Raw genomic sequence first — 22,831 nt, 5'->3', positions numbered from 1 at the left:
TGTGTTTTTGTTTTCTGGGTTTTTATTTGGCTTTCTTCTGCAAACATAAAACTCTTTTTTTTTTTTTCTTCTGGGTTTTTTTTTTCTTCGTAGAGAAGCTTCCCAAAACCCAGTCTTTGTATAGCTGAAATTAGTAAACAACCTTAAAACTCAATTTCACAAATTCTCTGACTCTTGTGAAATTGTATAATTTTTGAAAAAAAAAAAGAGTAAAAGGGGATGGGTAAGCAAGGGCCTTGCTATCACTGTGGAGTTACAAGTGAGTTCTTGTTTCTTCAATTCTCGATTTGATTTCTTTGACTATTCAAGAACTGTGTGATAATGCAAACGTTTCTTTGGAGACATGAACAAGATTGAGCATTTGAAAATGATTTGGTTTGGTTTGTGTCTGTGTTTATTATGATCACAAGACCACGTTGTATGTAGGTGTCCTTTGTTGCTTTTGATCACTCTTATTGAGCTTTGAATTGTTTACCAAATGAATACTGAACTCATAGTTTTTTGTCTGAGACTCAATATATTATGATGTAAAGACTTATTAGGATTGTTTGGTCTTCAAAGTATGATTCATTGTTCTTGTTGTTGCTATTGAGTGTTTGATCATTGGGAACATTTTTGTAAACAGGCACACCTCTATGGCGAAACGGGCCACCAGAGAAGCCGGTGTTGTGCAATGCGTGTGGTTCTAGGTGGAGAACTAAGGGAACATTAGTGAACTACACACCGCTTCATTCTCGTGCTGAAGGTGATGAGATAGAGATTGATGATCGTAGAGCTCATCAAAGGGTGATGATTAAAGGAATGTCTTTGAACAAAAAGATTCCAAAGAGGAAGACATATCAAGAAAACTTCACAGTTAAAAGAGCAAACTTGGAATTCAGTACTGGTTTCAAGAGGAAGGCTCTGGACGAAGATGCTAGCAATAGATCGAGTTCAGGATCGGTTGTATCAAACTCTGAGAGCTGTGCACAATCTAATGCGTGGGAAACGACTTTTCCTTGTAAGAGGAGGACAGGTGTGGGCCGTCCAAAGGCTGCTTCTTCTGTTGAAAAACTCACAAAGGATCTTTATACCATTCTACAAGAACAGCAGTCTTCTTGTCTCTCTGGTTCTTCAGAATGTGATTTACTTTTTGAGAATGAAACACCAATGTTGTTAGGACATGGGAGTGTTCTTATGAGAGATCCTCACAGCTCGGGTGCTCGAGAAGAGGAATCTGAAGCTAGCTCATTCTTAGTTGAGAGCAGCAAGTCCTCATCAGTTCATTCTGCTAAGTTTGGTGGCAAAGCTATAAAGCAGGAGTTACTGAAGAGGTAAATAACTTGTGGAAGACAATAAAGATCGAAGATTGCTTTTGGAGATTCTGATTTCAGTAAAGCATTAATGAAGTATTTTTTGTTGCAGGAGCAAATCTCAAGTCTTAGGAAGACATAGTTTACTACTCTGTAGCATAGATTTAAAGGTAACTTCATTTGCATACCAACAACTGTGTTTCTTCAAAAATCAATTGATTGCCTTAAGTTGACTTGGGAACAATATCTCTGCAGGCTGTTTTCAACTTCGATGAGTTCATAGAAAAATTCACTGAGGAAGAACAGAAAAAACTAATGAAATTACTTCCTCAAGTTGACTCTGTTGATCGTCCTGATAGGTAATTTAACTCAATGAAACTTCAGTATTTTACAGATTTCAGTGGCTTACTCGAGTTCTTCTTATGCTTCCTGTTTTCTCCTTTACCAGCCTCAGAAGCATGTTTGAGAGTTCTCAATTCAAAGAGAACTTCTCCTTGTTTCAACAACTTGTAGCAGATGGTGTTTTTGAGACATCTTCTTCATCTGGATCAAAACTTGAAGACATCAAGACTCTTGCAAAGCTTGCTTTATCCGATCCTAACAAATCCCATTTGTTGGAAAGCTATTACATGCTCAAGGTTTTCAACATATACTCTTTTCTTGAAACAAATAGTTTCTATACTTTTGGACTTTGTTCACTTAATCTATTTGCTTCAGGAACAGAGAAAAGAGATTGAAGACTCTGTTACTACACCATCAAGGGTCTCAAACCTGAGTCCATCAAATAATAATAGTCTTGTAACCATTGAAAGACCTTGTGAAAGCTTAAACCAAAACTTCTCAGGTCAATTAAGATTCTTGAGTCAATCCATAAGTTTCTGCGATAAAATCTGTCTGTTTCTGATTATATTGAGGTTTTGTATCCTTCAGAGACAAGGGTTGTGATGAGAAGCCCCAAAGAAGTGATGAAGATTAGATCAAACCACATCAAAACTGAAGAGATTTTAGAGAATAGTGTATCTTCCTTTAACCCTATGAGCTGTGGTGGATCTCTAGTGTTTAGCTATGAAGATAATGATATTTCTGATCAAGATCTTCTTCTTGATGTGCCGTCGAATGGATCATTCCCTCAAGCAGAGCTTCTTCACATGATATGAAAGAAGATAAAAGTTTCTCAAACTCATTGGTGTTTCTCAGAACAAAGACTAAGACTTTACATGATCTCTCTCTCTCTTGAAGGGAAAACACTTTTGCTCTTTAAGCTCTTTGGCAAAATGAGATTTTTCTGCACTAGAAATTGCAATTTGCTGATAGAAAAGGAAGGATTTTTATGTAAGGGCTCTGTCTGATGGTCTTATATGTATATGTTGATACATATGTCTTATTGTTCTTACTAAACTCCAAGAACAAGAAAGTTTCGATTTCTTTTATCTTTTTTCTTTAAAGTTTAAATTTGTGCTTTTATTTCGTGTAGGAAGAGAAAATATTTAGTAGTAATATGATACCCAAATACAGAAATAAAGCAATGAATTCTCTATCTAAGTACATAATTTCTATATATCAACCTTCAAAGTGTCATTCGGTAGCAATTTAAATCTCTAGAGAATTTCACTAATACTATAAACCTTTAAAATAATTTTACTAACACTTTGAACCTTTAAAAATGATTTTACTAACAATTTAAACCTTAAAACTAACTTTCATTTTTGATCGCCATAAAAAATAACAGAATAATAATATTCGTCAACGCGAAATAGTTAAACTATGTTGATTTAATTTAAATTTTAATTAGTTTTAGTTTTATAAAGAAATAAAAAGATAAAAAATGAATTTGTGCTCATCTTCATTGTAAACAAAACTTTTACGACGCTACTCTTCACATTATTAATCCTTTTAATAAATGCATTTCCACTGGATTATGATTCAAATCGATTGACTTTTCGTTAGAAATCAATGAATCTTCTAAATATATTGTCGTCTTCAATTTTACATTTTGTCAAATGTTTTAATCTTACCTCTGATTCTTCATTTTTGTGCTTAAATGTATTTTTTATTTTTTTTTCAATCGTCATAAATAATTAAATTAAATTAAATTAATTAAATAAGTATTTAAATCAAACCAGCATAGTTTAACTATTTCACGTTGACAGATATCACTGTTTTGTCATCTTTCGTAGTGGTACAAATATGAAAGTTAGTTTTAAGGTTTAAAGTGTTAGTGAAATCATTTTAAAGGTTTATAGTTAGTGAAAATATCTCAAGGTTTAAAGTGTTACTAAATGACACTTTGAAAGTTTAAAATGTAAATTTCTCTATCTAATACGTATATATACATAAAATTTGTTTTAAGCAATTAAAAATGTAAAAGACTAGGTTTTCATCCGCGATACAACGCGGGACTAAATTATAAATTATTGTATTTTATATAATAATTTTTAATTTATTTAGTTTTCAAATTTCTAATTAATTAATTTTTATCTAATTAATTTATAATTTTGTTTAGAATGTTTTTTTTCTTCTTACGTTTTATACAGTTTAGAACTTAATTACATTAAATTTGTTATTAGATATAATATAAAAAATTTAAAACACTTACTTTTGTTTTCCAGTATTAAAGAGAGGTATATGCCTATATGGTTTGTTAGTGTATATTTTTATGTGTATACACTTTTTTTTTTGGAATATTAAGATTGTGTTGTACTATGTGTAATATTTTGTAGTTTATATACTAAGTAATTTATAAGTTAATTTTCCAAACTATGACTACAAATCTATATTATATGAAAGTTTTAATGTTAGTTCTATAGTACAAACCCGCCATGCAAGGTGGATCACGCAACATGTTAAAACATCTTTAATCGCAAAAACTCATCATACGAAACCATGAAAGTAAAATATAGTATTTGAGGCTAAAAGACACTTTTTATCTAATCAATTTTAAATTTTTTTATCAAGTAAACAACAATACTTGGGTTAATCCTTAGGGGTGAACTTCTTCATTCACCTTTTTATAAAATAAGAAAACAAAATCTGCATACATTTGCAATTATGTTTGTTACCTTTTAAAACACTTAGTTTCTATAAAAAAAATGAATAGAGATAGAGTTAATTTATTTATTAAATTAATAATTAATATCAATGACATACTTGTAAATAGGTTTGAACTTCATGATTTATTTTATAATTGTCTCCAAAATGTATAAATAGATAATAAGAAAAATATAACACAATCTACGTATATGAACAAAAATTCTGTAATTTTGTTAACTTTTAAAACTGTGAAAGGATAATTCAAATCTTAATATTAAAGTAAAAATTATTAAAAGATAAGTACAATAAACATACTCACGTAATTAATATAATACCAAAATTATGGAAATTATACAATCAGTTATTAATCCTAAAAGAAAAAAAGATTATAAATATTCACCTTGATATAAAACAAATAAAATGTGTCATTTTCTCTCATTAAACCAAAATAATTTTGTCAAAAACACCACCATTTCTTCAATAAATATATAATTATCACATATCACACACACACACATATATATATATATATATATATATATATATATATATCTGTTTCTTCAATAAATTCTGGTTATTTTCTTCAATGATTATATATATATATATATATATATGTGTGTTATTCTGATGAGGATCAATGTTTCTATGTGTGAAATTCTTATTAATCTTTTGTTAACAAACAAAGCATACCAAATATGGTGAAATAAATATGAACTTTACTTGTGGTGGATATAATATTTAACTTATATTGACTTTCCAAATAAACCTTGAATTTTCTGTTGACTTTTTTAAAAATCACGAATTTGAATTCTATAACGCAACAATTCGATGACCTGATTACATGTTAATAGATTTAGTTAAATAGTAAGAACTAGGTAGTAATCCGTGCTATGAGACAAAATATTTTCATATAAATTTTAAATTCGTAAAATGACTAAGAATTATATTAACCTAGTGCTATATTATTTTTGCGTTATTTTTATGTAAATTTAAAAAAGAATAAACTTAGACGTGTTTACTTTGGAACGGGAAACACGTCACTGTCTCATCCCTTCCCCTCACGTTCTAACCCATCTCCTCTTGTCATATCTCATTCTGTCTCATCTTGTATCGTCTTATCCATTATGGTCTCGTCCCGTCTCGTTCCATATCCATCAGAATTTATTTTATCTTATATTCGTTTCCTTTTAAATAATTACTTGTTAGACAATATTTACTAAAAAAGATTGGGTAAAAAATTTAGACGGGTTACCAGAGTTCTATATTGAATATTTTTTTATTTAGTTAGTTGAAATTATCCTAAAAATTATAATTTTTTTAAATTATATAATTGTTTTCAAAAAAACCAAAAATCTCAAAGTGTCTTTTGTAAAGTGGTTAATTACCTGTCGCATAGTCAATTCTTATCCAAATTAGTGAAAGCTTGATACTTAAATTTATCTACCTATATTTTTTTTATTTTTGTACTTTAATCTAAAATTTATATCCTCTTTTTTTAAAAAAAACTATTCAATATATTGTTTTCATTATTCGAATTTACACGTTCTATTTTACATATACTGGAATTTTCACAAAATATAATTATTGTTTTTAAAGTATATATACTTAATTAGTAAATTAAATTACTTAAAAAAACACTGGTAAAACATATATTTAGTCAAACAATAAACCCTTTTCGGTTGGAAAATTTTAATTATATAATATTAGTTTTTTTCCATAAAAGTTAGTTGACAACTCTTTTACGGTGTTTTGTCAATATTTTGGCGTATATGTAGAAAACATAGAAAATATTAAATGGATTACTGTTTCTAAAAAGAAAAACAGATTTATGCCGATATTCTCTCCATTTAAAACATTAAATATTCACGATTTTATTCCTTTGATCAGGATCATATATTTTTTATATAAATTTCGTTTTTATCCTTTTAAAAAAATTTGTCATAACTTCAATGGCATTTGGATGTACGTCTTTACAAAACTAAATATAGTTTTATAAATGACTTTTCTTTTAATAGTAGAAATAAATTTGGTGATTTACTTGAAAAATCAATTTAAGGACTTAATAACAAAATCCATTAACATCGTGTATTATTTGGTAAAGTCAACAAAAATTCATGAATTATTTGGAAAATCAATAACGATTAGACAATTTACACTTGGACGACCGCTTAGACCGCCTAAAATCACATAATATTATTTTAATATATATATATTTATTTTTAACTACATATATTCAAATTTTTAAATTTTATATTCATATCCATATTTATAAATGGTCATATATTATTAATCTAAATTAAATAAATGTATTTTTACTAATTTTAGTTTATGATTTATTTCTTTTAACATATATTTTAACACAATTTTATATATATTATCACATATATAATGTTTTGTATTGTAAACACCTAAACTCCGACTAGGCGTTTTAGGCACTAGGCGCTAGGTCACCGCCCACATACCGTCTAACGCTTTCTTGAACAGTGCCATTTATAAATAGTTCATGCTTTTGTTTTTTTCCAAAATTTTACCTTTTTTTAATCTAAGTTAGTTAAAAAAAATTATGGTCAGCAATTCCAAAACCATAATTCATATTAATTTAATTTTTTTTCTTATACATATAGATAAATTACAAAGTAAACCAGAACCAAAGTAAAATATGGTTTCAACTTCCACTACTCTTTCTCGTTTCTTGAGCAAGAATCAAAAAAAAATTTTAAAGGATCAAGAGAAGTCAATGAAGAAAAGAAATAGTCGGTATATAACTAAAAACTGAAACCGGTGAAGTCCTAGAGGGATGTAACATTGTGGCTATTGTGACACAAAAACCTAGCTAAAGCAATTGATATTGTGTTTACTGTTAATAGGTGAACGATATTATTAACTAATAACACACGAAAGACATTTCTTTAAAGAAGTAGGAGATTTAACAAATTAACAATGCCCTCTGGAAGTTCATGGTTGAAATTGTTGTGATAGCAATTGGGTTTAAAAACTTGAAAAAATTGCTGCTAAATGACGAGAAGAAAGCTCAAAAGGGAAACGAATTTTTGAAAAATCTATACATGAAGATGATCTACAAGATAGCAAAAGCAGAACACAATGTAATGTACTACAAGTCAAACCAAGTCAAAGAAGAAAAAAATTGAGAATATGGAAAATGGTTAAAGAAACCTGGAGATGACAATTGACAAACTTTAGACTTGCGTTGCATTGATGACTAATGTCTATGAGTTTAAAAAAAAAACATTCTTAAGTTTTCAGAACTTATTTTGGATAGGCTTATTACAGTTTCTAAATTCTGTGGAGACTTGTTTGATAGAAAAAAATCACAATAATATTACATAAGAGGATTTGCTTCTGTTTTTTTTCCCTTTCCATTTATTTTGAATGTAAGTGTGAAAGCATATTTTATACTATTGCATTTTTATTTTTTATTTTATTAAAAAAACATTCTTAAGTTTTCAGAACTTATCTTTGGATAGGCTTATTACACTTTCTAAATTCTGTGGAGACTTGTTTGATAGGAAAAAAATCACAATAATATTACATAAGAGGATTTGCTTCTTCTTTTTCCCTTTCCTTTTATTTTGAATATAAGTGTGAAAGCATCTTTTATACTATTGCATTTCTATTTTTTTATTTTATTAAAAAAACATTCTTAAGTTTTCAGAACTTATCTTTGGATAGGCTTTTTACAGTTTCTAAATTCAGTGGAGACTTGTTTGATAGAAAAAAATCACAATAATATTACATAAGAGGATTTGCTTCTGTTTTTTTCCTTTCCAGTGTGAAAGTATCTTTTAGACTATTGCATTTTTTTTTTTTTAAATGTAAGATGTTTTCAACTTCTAATATTAGTAGAACACTCTTTTCTACACGTATACGTTTTTTGTGGTAATGTAATACACTACTCCTTTTCTTTTTCTTTTTTTTTAATCTTCAAATAAATGCAAAGCTGCAGCAGTGTATTACTACTGGCATGCATTATATATATTTTACTAATTAAAAAGTAATCATAACTTTAGAAAAAAAAACTCACATTGATAAGTTTTGGATTATTGTCTAAAAATGATCCCATGAAATTAATAATGGCAATGGCCCATTTATGACCATAATAAGAGAACAACTCTGTATTCATACATTTCCATTTCTATATAAAAACTGAACTCTCTTTCTTAGTCAAATAAACTCAACACAAACAAAAAAGAAGTCTCTCTCTAAAATCTTCGTTTCGCCGGAGCCGGAGAGAAGATATGAGATGATGAGGTGTAGTAACTTACTACACTACTCGATTCGTCGGAAAACGCAGACAAGGTACAACTCATCTCGATTACTCATAAACTCATTTCCTTCTCTCTCTCTCTCTGGTGCGTTGTTGTTTCGTTCAGCGATTTTACGTACGATCTTGTCTGAGTTTGTCGCTTTCGATTTCAACCAAACGCTTTTGTTTGTTCCCTGAGAAAAAAAATGAGATCTTTATGCTTTTCAAAACTCCATGCTCTGATTTTGCTTTGATTTTAGGTGAAAATCTCATCTTTTGGGTTTCTGAGAACAATCTTATGGTAATTTTGATTTGAAATCAGTTGTAAAAATCGCATCTTGAAGCTCATGGAGAGAGAGAGATCATCACCAGCGAGGTTAGTGTTTTTTTTTTCAATTTTCTTCAAGACTCTCAATATTGATCTCATGACCACACATGAAGATCGTTTGGTAATATCTAAACTCAGTGACTACACTTCTCTGTATGATACCATCTCTGTTTGATAGATCCGTCAAAATCGAGATTTGGGTTCAATCTCTGTGTTATAAAGTTCTTTAACTTTTGTATGGCAAACTTGAAATCTACGAAAAGTTTATGCATTTCGCTTCATGGTTGTGTGTTTGATATATAGTTTTAGACTTCTTAAGAGATCGTAGATTACTCCAAATCTTGATTTGCACTTTGTGATTGTTGTGTTTTCTACAGGAATATGTCTAGTAGTTTTCAGAAGCGATCTGTTGTCTTCGCCAATAGAGATTTCCCATCGGGCTGTGGAACTCACATTGATCCCTGTAAGATTGATGATGATGATGTTTCTGACCATCATCCGAGGGTTGCAGCTCCAACTTGTGTCAAATCAAAACAACAACCAGATGGTCATCATGTCGCAGCTTCGAGTTCATCTCACAGACGAGAGATGGAGACTAGAAGATCATCTGATTCTGATCCTACTCCTCGTGAGAGAGTGCTTGAGGTATTAACTCTCTTCAAAAGAGTGTACAAAGAGTTGGATCAACAAAAGAAGGCCAGGCGCGGTGGTGATCAGTTGGAAGCAACAAGCAGAATCGACATCAAGACGCTCAATGTCCTGGAGAATATGGGGAAGCAATTAAACACTGAGAAGATAATCGGATCAGTTCCAGGAATCAACGTCGGGGATGAGTTTCAGTACAAAACCGAACTCCGTGTCGTCGGGCTTCACTCCAAGACCATGCATGGGATCGATTACTTGAAAAGAGGAGACCTTAGGCTCGCCACAAGCATCGTAGCATCAGAAGGGTACGGCTACAACGATACGTTCAACTCTGGTGTGATGTTTTACACAGGTGAAGGAGGTAACGTAATCAGCAAGGAAAAGAAGACTGAAGACCAAAAACGGATCAAAGGGAACTTGGCGTTGGCTAACAGTATGACGCATAAAACTGAAGTCAGAGTGATCCGTGGAGAAGAGAGGTGGGATCGTAAAGGGAAGCGATACGTGTACGATGGTTTGTATTTGGTTGAACAGTTTGGCGAGGAGAGAGAGGCTAGAGGTAAGCTTGTCTCCAAGTTCAAGCTTTGTAGGATTCCTGGTCAACCTCCATTGACTTGACTTAGACTTGATATATTAGTATCGTAAAATAATAAAGAAAGGGAGTTGGAAAAGGTAAATTTACATTTCTTAACAGACAAACTTATACCCGTTTTGGAAGTTGTTTACTTAATTACAAGAAAAAAAGTCATACATATATTCCTTTCCCCATATATATGCTGATATATACAGTATAAATAAATGGAACTAAAAAATATATATAAAATAATTTCCTTATCGATTGAGTAAACTTCCAAATTTGAATACAAAAGCATGATTTGCTTGGAGAATAAATTATATACTTTATTAGATTTAAATATGTAAAATAGTTTCTATAGTTTAATGGAAAACCAATATCCTTTACAAAAAAAAAAGGGAAATAATATCGCATTAAGTTGAGAAAACCCTAGGAAAAGGTAAATTGATAATAACTACGAATATTTAGTGTTATATATCGAGATTTGGTTTTCCCCACTATAAAAAGAGGTTTTGCATGAACTCTATAAATCATTCACCTCACAAAATTTTGAGAAAGCAGTAAATTAAGCACAGAGAATTCGAAATCTCTCTTACACGATCTCTTGTTCTTCTTTACGGTATCAAATCTAGTTTGGCTGGAGTTTAATCCTCAAAAGGTTTGAGATACGTACGGTTATAGTTGCTTAGTTGCTTCTTAACAGGAGGTTGTTGTATCTTTGGAGCCAATCAATCGAAATAGGTTGATAAATATTTTCTTCTAACGAGTCGGGTAAGTTGCTTTTGTTTTTTTGTTCTCATCTCAACTAAAAGTTGAGATGCCAAAGCACAGTCTGTTTATCGACCTCTGTGATATGGTAGTGTGTTAAAAGGGTTTAAAACTAGGGGTGAAAGTTATTATTCCGGATCGGAGGTTCGATTCGGGATATGTTTTGATTCGTTCTGAAAATTTGGACATTCAGATGGGTTGGATCCGAAGAGATCTCGTTTTTAAAATTTTTTTTTTTAACGTTTATAACATAACATATATTTGATCTAAACGATTTTCAATTCCATGCAACATATGCGATTATAGTGAGCAGTTCCTGCAAACAACAATTCAACGATGCAGCTCTCCCTTTAATATTCGGATCCAAGACAGACGGTTTTGATTGCAATATTCTAGAACTTTCGCTAGGCTTTGCATCATTAACCTCTAAATCTTAGTCTTGCACCAAATATTTAGTTCGTTTAGTTATATTAAACCTATATTATAGTAATGGTTTTACAAAATTAGATTGAGATTTATATTAAAATTTTGATCAAAACATTATAAAGGATCACGTATCCGGACCATAGATCCGGATAATTATATTTGGGATCCAAATGGATATGGATTTGGATCTTATAGTTAAAAATTCTACTTAGTCCTAGGCATTCAAGTACTCGGGTCGGATTTAGGTAGGAACCAATCATTTATGACCCAATAGGGTAAACAGAAAATATCCGGTTTTACTAAGTTTGGGTCAGTTATCCAATAAAAATATATATTAATAATTAGTATTTTCTGTATATTATTTTATTTCAGGTATGTCAGGTACCCATTCGGTTTTTGATTCCGAGTTTGGTTTTGGTTTTTTGGGATTAGGATTCAGATCTATAAAGTATTCTACTGGTTCCAGGTTTAGATTCAGATCTATATTTTCGGGTCGGTTCCATTTGGGTTTTATTTTTTTTGCCCAGACCTAGTTCTACTCTAGTTATTTCTATGTTTGTTAATTGATTTAAAAAACTTATGGTCTTTGTGTTTTTAAATATTTCTTATTTTCCACAAAATTTTGATATATATTTTTATTTCTACGTAGGAAAAACATATCATGCTTTATGCAAAGCAAGAGACGATTTTTCGACAATTGAAGAAGATCAACAATGGTATATGCACGTTTCGAATCTCAAACATCCCAACTTACAAGTACAAGCTCAAAACCAACCAAAACTTCTACTCGTTTACATAAGGTAATGCCTACCTCTTTATCTTTCAATTTTCTTTTTGTTTCATGATCTTGTGTTCATCTAGAAAAACCTAATAACTTTACATCAGCCTAAGTTCATAGTGAAAGTTGATCATGAACACATGGTAGCCCTTGTGGCTGTATAAATATTTTAGATTAAATATTTTAGAGGTCAATAAATTGATGAAATCTTACGTCATTTTTGTTTCATAGTGGTTAGCAATTTTCTAGTTGTTCTATAATTGCTATTGAGAACGGCTAAGTTATGTGTTTGGTAATGGTTGGTGAAATCGATCTCGAACTATTTCAAACACAGGGGGGGGGAGATTTTAATAGCAATAGATTTTAAGGTAGATTTCATTGAGTTTTTAAAATCAATAATTGAATAACTTATAATTTGTAAATTTTACAGAAATCATTTAAAATACTAGTTTGAATACTGAGATGATCTGATCCGTTTTTCTAAAAAAATATTAATTAATTAGTATCTACTAGCACCCTAATCACCATCACACAACAACGGAAAACATGAACGATACCATTAAACCAAGAATTAACCAATAATCAAATAACCAATAATAACTCTATATCAAATACCCAATAATCCAAACCAGCATAAATCAAAGAACCAACAATCCTAGACAACATTCTAAGGACTCCACTCTAGCAACATACAGAACCCAGACAACAACCAATTGAACCACTAGAACATTCTCTTCTTCATTGCCTTGATTCCATGATCACACTTTGCCTTTACGTGCACCACAAACACAAATTGAGATGCATGAGTATTTTATAAACACTCAGTGAGACAATCCTCCCATCTACTGGCTTATACACACAAGCAATAAGATCTTTTCATGCCACAAATAACAAACAATAAAACAAACTAGACAATAAACAAAACATTTGCATTATCAGCCCCTACTGAAGAATGGTGTCGACCGACACCACAACTAGTGTCGAACGACATTTCGCTCGACATCTCCGAAACCCTAGCTTGTGTTAGCCGACACCTCTACACCTCTATAAAACCACGTCAATTTTCCCACCACGTCCCTTTGGACATATATTAAAAAGGTTATTTTTGCAAATGTCTATTTTCTTTATTCCAATATTCCATTTTATTATAGTACAAAAAAACATTAAAACCCAAGTAAAACAGAAATATATAGTAAAAGAAAATATATGGGAGTACTCTAAGGGTGCAAATGGTTGCATGGTTGAAGAGATTGAACAGGTTGAAAAAAATTATTCAACCAATTTTCACGATTTACATTGAAAAAGTTGAAGAGATTGGAAAAACTTATTCAGCCTGTTCAACTTAAAAAGTTGAAAAAATAAATTAATTCTAAATCAAAAATGTTTAACTTGTTCAACCAGTATTTTGGAGATGAATATTCAACCCAATTTTGTTCAATCTATTTTTTCAATTTTGAGTACCATTTGGAGCATTTGCAGCCTAAGAGTTAGGAGTTTTTGAAACTAGTACTAGTAATAAAGTAGATGAGAAACAAAAATTAAATGCTATAGAGAGAACTTAAAACACCACTACTCATTTGGTATATAACGTAAACATTAAAAAAAAATTCTAATCATGACGGAGTAATTAGTTGCTTATAATTCGCTTTAAAACTTATAACTGAAAATTAATGGCGTTGTTACTTGTTAGTGAGTGACTTTAGTGGCTCCGTTAAAAAACAAAAAAAAAAAGAGATTTAAAATCCAAAACACATGATTAGTTGAAACCGCCTCTCCTAAGCACTCTGTTTAGTCACTTCGTCTCTCTCATTTTCCGAGCCTCAGAGATTATCATCTAGAAGAATCCAGAATCAAGATAAGAAGAAGACGAAATCAATTGTTGTTACTCGTCTTCGTCGTCTTCCTCGCAAGATTCTCTGCTTCTCTGGTTCGGTGAATCTTTTTTGTTTTCCTGCTTTTTTTGTCCTAATTGTGTTAGACGCTCTATAATTTTGCTTTATTTGTTCTTCAACCTTGTTTCTTCTACTCGCATGGTGGTCTTTGGTTTTAATTTCACATTTTTTGTTTCCTGTAAAATTCAATGCAAGTTTTAGACTTTTCGAACCCTTTAGGCGTTCCTTGTTCTGCCATTTTCTTCAATTTTTGTTTTGTTAGGGTTTGCTATAAAAATCAAGTCTTTGACTTTGTTAAGATCAAGGTTCGTAATTTTTTACAATTTTGATGATTTTTACACTTGATAACGGTTCGAATTTCAAATTTTTTTTTTCACTTTCCGTCATCTTCGTATTTACCCTTTGTCTTGTTGTTAGAGATCACACAATACTTATTGTGTTCACACTACTTGCCTCTTCTATATCCTACTTTAGAATATACGATTCTTGTTGTTACCCATGTCGTCGTTTTCTTGGGATTTTATGCTTGATTCTGAGTTAAAAAACTTCATCTTTCTCTTGAATCCTTATGTGTGGGGATGAGAGAAAGATTTTGATGGTTCTCCTTCGATTGTTTCTTTTTAAAGTGTCTTTTAGAGTTTGTGGAATCACATAGTGCTTTAGTTGTTTACCAAGAACAGTTGATTTTGTGCACATATTGTAGGATGATGATGATGATGATTCAAAGGACCTCCCCTGCTTTAAAGCGACGAAAGGTCGCTGCTGTTAAAGATTTTCCTCCTTTTACTGCAAAAGATGAGTTTGGTGGTGCTCATGTCGCAGTCATACGTGAGACCAAAGAGGAGGATTTCCATGGATATGGAGATGATACCAAATGTGTTGCTCATCACAGGACCTCCCCTTCTTTTAAGCGACAAAAGGTCTCTGCTGTTAGAGATTTTGCACACTTTACTGTTAAGAATGAGACAAGTGAGATTGGAAGTGATGATGTTGCTGTCGAAAGTGATCTGAAGAATGGTTATGAAGATAGCAAATGTGTTGGCGGTGTTGCTCGTCGCGATTACCATAGGCCTAATAAGGAAGTCGAATCGTTTTATTCGATTATGAAGAAAGCTGGCTTCATTGGTAATGTTGGCAATGGGAAATTTCCTCCAGCTAAGAGGAAGGTTCCTTTACTTTCTGAAAATAAAGTGAAACCTCTAAGCGAAGAGGAAGGTATTAGGCTAATGGCTTCCCATGGTAACTTTCACAAGTTATCCAAAGGTTTACAGATACCTAGACACTCACCGGTGAATAAGACGTTGAGTAATGCAACTGCTTCAAGATTAAGAGCCAATGCTGTGCAGAAACATAGACACTCACCATTGGCTAAGAAGAAGTTGAGTAATGCAGCTGTGTTAAGACCAATGACCAATGCTCATAAACCAACTCAACACAGACATGAAAGACGGTCAAATGAACTTGGATTCATCCCCCGGGCTATACAACAAAACCGGATTACCAAAGATCTTAGCCCACGCGAGAAAGTTCTCAAGGTGTTGCGTATTTTCAAGCTTGTGCATGATGAGTTCGATCGTGACAAGGTACCACGACGAGGTGAATCAAAGACTGCAGCGAGCAGGGCACATCTCAGGACTCGGAAGGTTCTCATGGAAAGAGGGATGCAACTGAACGAGGAAAAGATGATTGGACCAGTCCCTGGAATCGAGGTTGGAGATGAGTATCAATTCAAAGCAGAGCTCAACATAATAGGTCTTCACTTTAACATGAGGGGTGGGATTGATTACATGGAGGATGGGAACATGAAAGTAGCTACGAGCATTGTTTCATCGGAAGGTAGTGGTTACACCGATAGTTGTGGTTCTGATGTGATGTTTTACTGTGGTGAAGGAGGTCACAAAGTAATCAAAGATCAGAAGCTTGTTGCGGGAAACTTGGCTTTAGCTAATAGCATGGAGAGAAAGACTCCAGTGCGAGTGATACTTGGCAAAGAGAGATCGGACCATAGAGGAAAGGATTATGTGTATGATGGTCTATACATGGTTGACAAGTACTGGACAGAGAAAGGACCTCACGGTAACATCATGTACAAGTTTGAGCTTAGTAGAATAGCTGGTCAACCTTCTTGTGACTTGTTCAAACGATTAGTGTGAAGATTACTTTATGTAGTAGGTCAGGGACCTGTAATATCAGACCGTAGTGTGGTTTGGGAATTTTCTTTTCTTTCTTTTTGCAGTAGGTTCAGGATCTTGTATTGTACAAATACAATGATGCTTCTGATGTTTTTTACATAATGAATGATAGTTCTTTGTTTCTGAAATGTTTCTGAATTTCATAATTGTATTGACGGTACATAGAACTTTAACTGATACAACAAAGCCGCCAAAAAACGAAAACACACGAAACTGAACTGAACGAGTTTTGTTTCACTTTTGTTCCTACCCTTGAAATCTTAGACTCTTTTTGTGTTAAAATCTTAAACAGAGACAAAAAAAAAAGAATTGAATCTGAGTTTCTTCCTTAATTCTTCTCTCTGTTTCTTTGATTAGCTATATTATCAATTTAGAAGAACTTTGATATCGAGAGTGTTTGTTTAGACACAGAGCATAATAGATGGAAGTAAACTACTAACTTCCTTGTTCGATCTCTTCTTTTGCTTGCTACTACTAATTAAGAGTTCATTTAGTTGGGTTTGACACCAAAATGTGCATCAGTCAACACTTGTTTTAACGATGGATCTAAAACAAATTAACAATACCCTTGTTGAATTGTCTTGTCATTCGTTTGTCTTCAAAAGCTTTTGAGCCTTTCAACCTGACTGACTGACTGACTCTTGTTTATCCTTCTTGACTTGCATTGCATTGACTTCCTCGCTTTTGTTTTGTAAATTTTTCTTTCTTGTAGGAGGAGGAATAGGATGCTCTTCTTCCACTTGCAGTAATCAGTACTCTGATGAATATTTTAAATGATTCCTCTCTTATTTGTTCTAAAAATGACAGGTCTACTACGGTGGTGGTTCCTTTGAGAGATCGTTTAAGAGTACTCGGCAAAGGAAACTTTATCTGATACGTCTGCTAATGAAGCAATTCACTGCGGTGAAAGAATTGATCAATGATTTCACATTTGCGCATCCCAAGTTGTCTGCAAAGGAGACTTGTTCATGTGGCAGTGCAGGAAGAATAACCTCTCCTTGGATGATGATTGATGAGATTTTCATCGAAGAGGAGCTAGCCGAGCTAAAAAAAGATGGCCATGCACAGACTGCGCTAGAACGATGAATCAAACAAAAAATTTTAAAAATGTAATACAAATATTATTAGATCATATGCATTTAAGGAAGATTATGTTTTGAAAACAAACAGAAAGCGTAATGTCTCTCTCCTTCCACTAGTAGTTCGTGTTCTTCATGTGTTTTAGGATCCCTTGTAAACAAACAGAAAGTGAAAAGTCTGCCGAACTGGAGAATCTCTCGGTAAGACACAGAAACTTTGGGCGATTGGGGATTACGGAGTTTAGTCTTGATGACCAAGGTGAGAATGAGTATTCAGAAGTCTGTAAAGCCTGATTACGTCGCTCACTTGTATCCCCACTTGTGCCAGTCTTCTACACCAACACGATCTCGAAATTTTCTTACTGACTTTGCATTAGTTCCTCTTCTAGTCTGAGACATTCCTCCGTGACTTTGTTTCTGAAAAAAAAGGCTCAGTTTTAAAAAAAAAATCTTTGCCAGCCCATTAAGACCCCTTAGTGAAAATCAATAATTGTTTAACAAAGCCTTTAGTTAAAATAAAACTTTAAACCCGTTAAAAAAGGAAACCTAATCTATTAGTATCTTTATAAATAGATAGATTATCTCCTTAGTTTTAACTTTAGTCACAAGCTAAAAACTATAAAGAAAGACCTGTATCCAAAACCCTACCACCCACGCCCGAGCCCTAGCCACCGTCGTCAATATGTTGTCTCTGCCATAAGGAGATAGAAAGGCAATAAGAGTTAGAGAGAGGATATCCTAAACCTAAATTGTAAGTTAAACCTATTTGAAATCGCTAATTCCTTAAAACCCTAGATCTTAGCTTAATCTCTCTGTAAAACCTTAGATCTACAAAGGATGATTGAGTGTGTGGAAGTTAATATTGGATCGGGTGATGGAAGGAGGAAAGATCCCCCTCATGTTGTTGCTAACCCTAGAATGCCTGCCACACCAATGTCGAGGTAGGATTGTAGACCCTTGCATATGCTTCTAATTATGTTGTTCTAGGAACACTAAGGTCGAGTTAGGTAGCTAGATTGACTGATGCTACTTAATACGTGTTTGACAATAATTGCAAGGAACTTTGCATGCTAGATTTTGTGATTTGTTAAATTGCTAGATTATGTGGTGTAAGTGGTTTATCTATCTTTCATTGCGATTTATGTTCATTGGGACTAGACGAATGTTTAGGTTCATGTAAGTAAATGTGATCATTTTTACTGAATAAACATGTTTACTCATGCATCCCAAAAGTCTAGACAAGCTTCCATTGTGGTAAGCATTTAAAAATATCAGAGACAAGTTATGCTCATCCGGTGGAGTAGCAGGGTAGAGTGTTACAGTTGTTCCCTTAGTGTTATTGTAAGAGTTCAATATTTATTGTGTTTGCATTGTTACACATGTCACTTTCTTGAAATTATTGTTAGATTTCAATATTTATATGATCCTTGTTACACATGTCATTTTTTTGGAATTATATATGTTTGAACATGAGTTAAAAATTTCATATTTTCTTGATTTCTTATGGTTTATGTGTGGGGGTAGAGATTTGTTATAAGGGTTTCATCTTTTTTTACCAAACAATTGATTTTGTGCACATTGTAGGATGATGATGATTCAAAGGATCTCATCTTCTTATAAGTAACGAAAGGTCTCTTCGGTTAGAGATTTTCCACAATTTATTGTTAAAAATGAGAGAAGTGAGATTGGTAGTGATGGAGTTGCTCTTATAAGTGAGACAAAAGAGGATATTTAAATGGTCATGAAGATAGCAATCGTGTTGGTGTTAGTCATCAAAATTACCATAGCCCTAAGGAAGCGGAATCGTTTGATTTGATTATGAAGAAAGCTGGCTTCCATGTAGGAGGCAATGGTAATGTTGGCAATGGGAAATTTCCTCCAGTTAAGAGGAAGGTTCCTTTACTTTCTGAAAGTAAATTGAAACCTCTAAGCTAAGAGGAAGGTATTAGGCTAATGGATTCCCATGTTAACTTTCAGAAGTTATTGATAGGTCCCAATTTAGGACAATCAATGTTATCAAGAACACAGGACAAGAACACTTTGGTTCTCAAAGACTTTAGAACAAGTTACTGCAATTTTCTCTTCATAACTTCTCTGTTGAAGTACATGTCTTTAAATACAAATAGCATTGATCGCTCACGATCCTACAAACAAGGAAATAAGAAAGTGGGAAGTGGAGACACTACTTCTCCTATTACTAAGGAGATAACTAAAAGAGTAAACTCGATCCTATCAGTTATCCAAAGGTTTGCAGATACCTCTAAGAGCTGACGAAAGTATTAAGGTAATGGCTTCTCAAAGCAAAAGAAGACTTCATTTTGGTAACTTTCACAAGGATCCTTTTGTAGCCAGAATTGTGCCAAAATATAAATATTCCCCGGCGAAGAAGAATTTGTGTAATGAAACTACATTAAGACCAAGAGCTAATGATGGATACTCACCAGCGAACAAGAAGTTGAGTAATGTTGTTGCGGTTAGACTAAGAGTTGATGCTTATAAACCATCTCAACACAAAGACGTAAGACAGTTGAATCAACTTAGAGTCATTCCGACTATACAACTAAACCGGATATTCAAAGATCTTAGCCCACATGAGAAAGTTCTCAAGGTGTTACGTCATTTCAAACCTGTGTTTGATGAGCTCGATTGTGACAATGCAATACGAAGAGGTGAATCCAAGACTGCCAAAAGTAGGATACATTACCAAACTCAACTATTCTCAGTGAAATGGGGATGCAAGTGAACTGTCAAAAGATGATTGGACCAATCCCTGGAGTCGAGGTTGGAGACAAATTTCAATTCAAAGCAGAACTCAACAGAACTCAATGTAATCAGTCTTCACTTCAACATCATGGGTGGGATTGATTACATGAAGAAAGGAACCATGGAACTAGCTACTAGCATTGTTTCATCTGAAGGTAATGATTACGACGATAGATTCGTTAATGGTGTGATGATCTATTGTGGTCAAGGAGGTAACGTGAAGAGCAGGGATCAGAAAGCAATCAAAGATCAAAAGCTTGTTGGAGGAAATTTGGCTTTAGCTAATAACATTAAGGAAAATACTCTGGTGCGAGTGATCCTAGGCAAAAAGAGATTGGATCATAGAGGAAAGGATTATATGTATGGTGGGTTATATATGGTTGACAAGTACTGGGAAGAGAAAAAGCCTCAAGGTAACACTATTTTCAAGTTTAAGCTTAGCAGAATAGTTGGTCAACCTTAATTCAATATAGACTTTTGAAATGTTAGTTTGATATGAAACTTTGTGTCTTTTAGTTTTCGGTAGGATAGTACTTCTTTAAACATCAACATTGGTAGAAACTCTACAAGTCTCTCAAATATATTATTTTAATATTTTTAATATAATTTAACTATTATTTAATTCAAATTTTAAGAAAAAAAAAAGAAACCAATCAGATCATGATATGTGTGAAAGGAGAACCAATATTCTTCTCTCCTTTATTTTTTTAATGTTGTTGAGAAATTTACTGAGTGATTCCTACTGTGTATCACAAACCTGCGAGTTCAGATCTTCGGGTTAGGTTGGGTTGGGTTTCAGGTTTTCTTGGTTAATGAATTTCTTTCGTATTGAAACAAGTTGTTGGGTTTCTCCTGTTAATATCGGTTAAAACTGGTTAAATCAGTTAAAACCGAATTAATTTTGGTATTTTGCTATACTTTCGTTATAATTTTTGTTTAATCGAGTTAATTTGATAACCGATCAATTAGTCGGGTCAGGTTAGGTAACCGTACATAATCTCAATCTGTCTGAATTCAACCAAATGCCTTTACGATACCTAAACCTTTTTTTCATTTCTCTCTATCTACAAAATTAATGTTTGTGACAAATGTTCACAACTCATTTACTTTACCAAATTAAACTAATTTTAGGATTTATTGGTATCTCTAATTTTTCAAGTTTTTTCTTATGTAACTCTTTAAAAATATCAAAACAGATCATAAAATGTATCAAAAAATATGATTATAAGTTATTGTATACATAAATAAATTGTTTGATGTTTTTCATAATACATAAAACAAACAAACAAAACACAAAAGAAACTATACAATAAAACCTCTACAAATTAATACTCTTTAAATTAATACTCGCACTAAATTAATAATTTTTTTTGTTCCAAGTTGGGCTGGTGTAAAAAATGGCACAATTCGATAAAATAATAAGATAATATTTTTTTTGGAAATCCTATGTAAGAATATGGTCTCACCGATATTATAAATCAATAATGATATAAATTATATATATATATCTAAGAAAATTTAGTGAAATACGACTCTATTATTGTTTGCCTATTTTGTGAATTTGTATTCTTGTTGGAGTTTATCTCTAAAAATTTTCTCATTGCATTAAAAAACTTTTGGTGTTGTCTTCTCAAATTGCATCCAAAAGTTATGGAGAGTCCTAGATAATTGTTTCCGCAAGATCTTCTTCAAATTCATCATCACCATCAAAGATAGTAGCATCAATTTCATATGAACTCTGAACTTCTGAACATTTATCATTTTCACCTGGATAATCTAGTTAATTATTGTTATCAATCCTATCACGATAGCGAAAACTATAAATTAAAAAATTCTATAAAAATATGAATTATGACAAAAGTATCTTTTGTTGTGATAGAAATTTTTTTAAACTGTGAAAATTAAAAAATCTCTTCATAGATTAACATTTTATTAATTTATCGAAAAATTAATCAATAAATTTCAACCTCTATAAATTAATAAAACTTCATGGTCTCGACCTTATTAATTTATAGAGGTTTTACTGTATTTACTTTGTAATCTGCAACCAGTCACAACCGTTTCATTTCCTTCTCCTCCAATGGTCAAGATTTAAATCATGTTTCTTTGAATCTTAGTATATGATCTTAACTGAAATTTTTTTTATATGATGATTTACATAAAATGCAATTAACTAATTTAAAATCCACTTTATTTTTAAAATTATACTCAATTTGAACTTAGTTATTTATTTTTCTTGATATTTTTAATTAAATTACAAATTTAAACCTCTAATAACAATATCATTCATACACAAACAAATACAACAATGATGAAAAACAGATTTACACTATATATGTTTAAGGAACGAGAACCTCCTGTATCGGGGATTAATTTAGTTGATATTTGTCAATTTATTGAGGTTGTCGTTCTTATAGCTATCATCTATCAGATGGAGCTCCAAAATTGTTTAGTCTTCATATCCAATGTACAACACATAAATTTCTTGTTAGACTATTTTCAATTATTTGAAATATGAAGTTAAAAAAAAAAAAAAAAAAAATATTAACCACGTGGTGGTGGGCGGGCTAGTGGTAGCCTTGGTGGAAGAGTCGCTTTGTTGGGGTAGACCAGGGATCGATTCTCCCCAAGCGCAGAATTATTCAGCTTTATCTATTTGGCCACATGGGTATGAACCCATTGCGTACGGTCTATTTGCATACATGGGGGATCCTACCCGTAGGATACCCTCTCCCAGCGAGATTAGTCTCGAACCCCTCCATAGGTTTGGGGATTTAAAATATATATATATATATATATA

General features: G+C 32.3%; 3 protein-coding genes and 1 pseudogene across 4 annotated transcripts; all 4 read left to right on the top strand.

Annotated features, from left to right (window-relative positions):
- On the top strand, window positions 10–2,722 carry LOC104724653 (GATA transcription factor 27-like). Of its 2 annotated transcripts, none has more exons than XM_010443194.2 (7): window positions 10–259; window positions 626–1,313; window positions 1,405–1,462; window positions 1,548–1,651; window positions 1,741–1,930; window positions 2,016–2,136; window positions 2,223–2,722. In XM_010443194.2, exons 1-7 carry the CDS (start codon window positions 220–222, stop codon window positions 2,447–2,449), a joined length of 1,428 nt encoding a protein of 475 aa, XP_010441496.1. In that variant the 5' UTR covers window positions 10–219; the 3' UTR covers window positions 2,450–2,722. The 2 variants fall into 2 exon arrangements, with proteins under 2 accessions (XP_010441496.1, XP_010441495.1); XM_010443193.2 differs by having other exon boundaries at window positions 2,010–2,136.
- On the top strand, window positions 8,493–10,348 carry LOC104724652 (YDG domain-containing protein At5g47150-like). The gene is made up of 3 exons (XM_010443192.2): window positions 8,493–8,639; window positions 8,909–8,962; window positions 9,292–10,348. Exons 1-3 carry the CDS (start codon window positions 8,584–8,586, stop codon window positions 10,175–10,177), a joined length of 996 nt encoding a protein of 331 aa, XP_010441494.1. The 5' UTR covers window positions 8,493–8,583; the 3' UTR covers window positions 10,178–10,348.
- LOC104724651 (YDG domain-containing protein At5g47160-like) lies at window positions 14,707–16,230 on the top strand. The gene has a single exon (XM_019232406.1). It carries the CDS (start codon window positions 14,708–14,710, stop codon window positions 16,148–16,150), a length of 1,443 nt encoding a protein of 480 aa, XP_019087951.1. The 5' UTR covers window position 14,707; the 3' UTR covers window positions 16,151–16,230.
- Window positions 18,854–20,494, top strand: LOC104728496 (annotated as a pseudogene).

The sequence above is a fragment of the Camelina sativa genome, chromosome 11, assembly GCF_000633955.1.
Source record: "Camelina sativa cultivar DH55 chromosome 11, Cs, whole genome shotgun sequence".
NCBI classification, from domain to species: Eukaryota; Viridiplantae; Streptophyta; class Magnoliopsida; order Brassicales; family Brassicaceae; genus Camelina; species Camelina sativa.
Note: the sequence above shows the minus strand (reverse complement) of the source record. Positions and strands in the feature narration are given on the sequence as shown.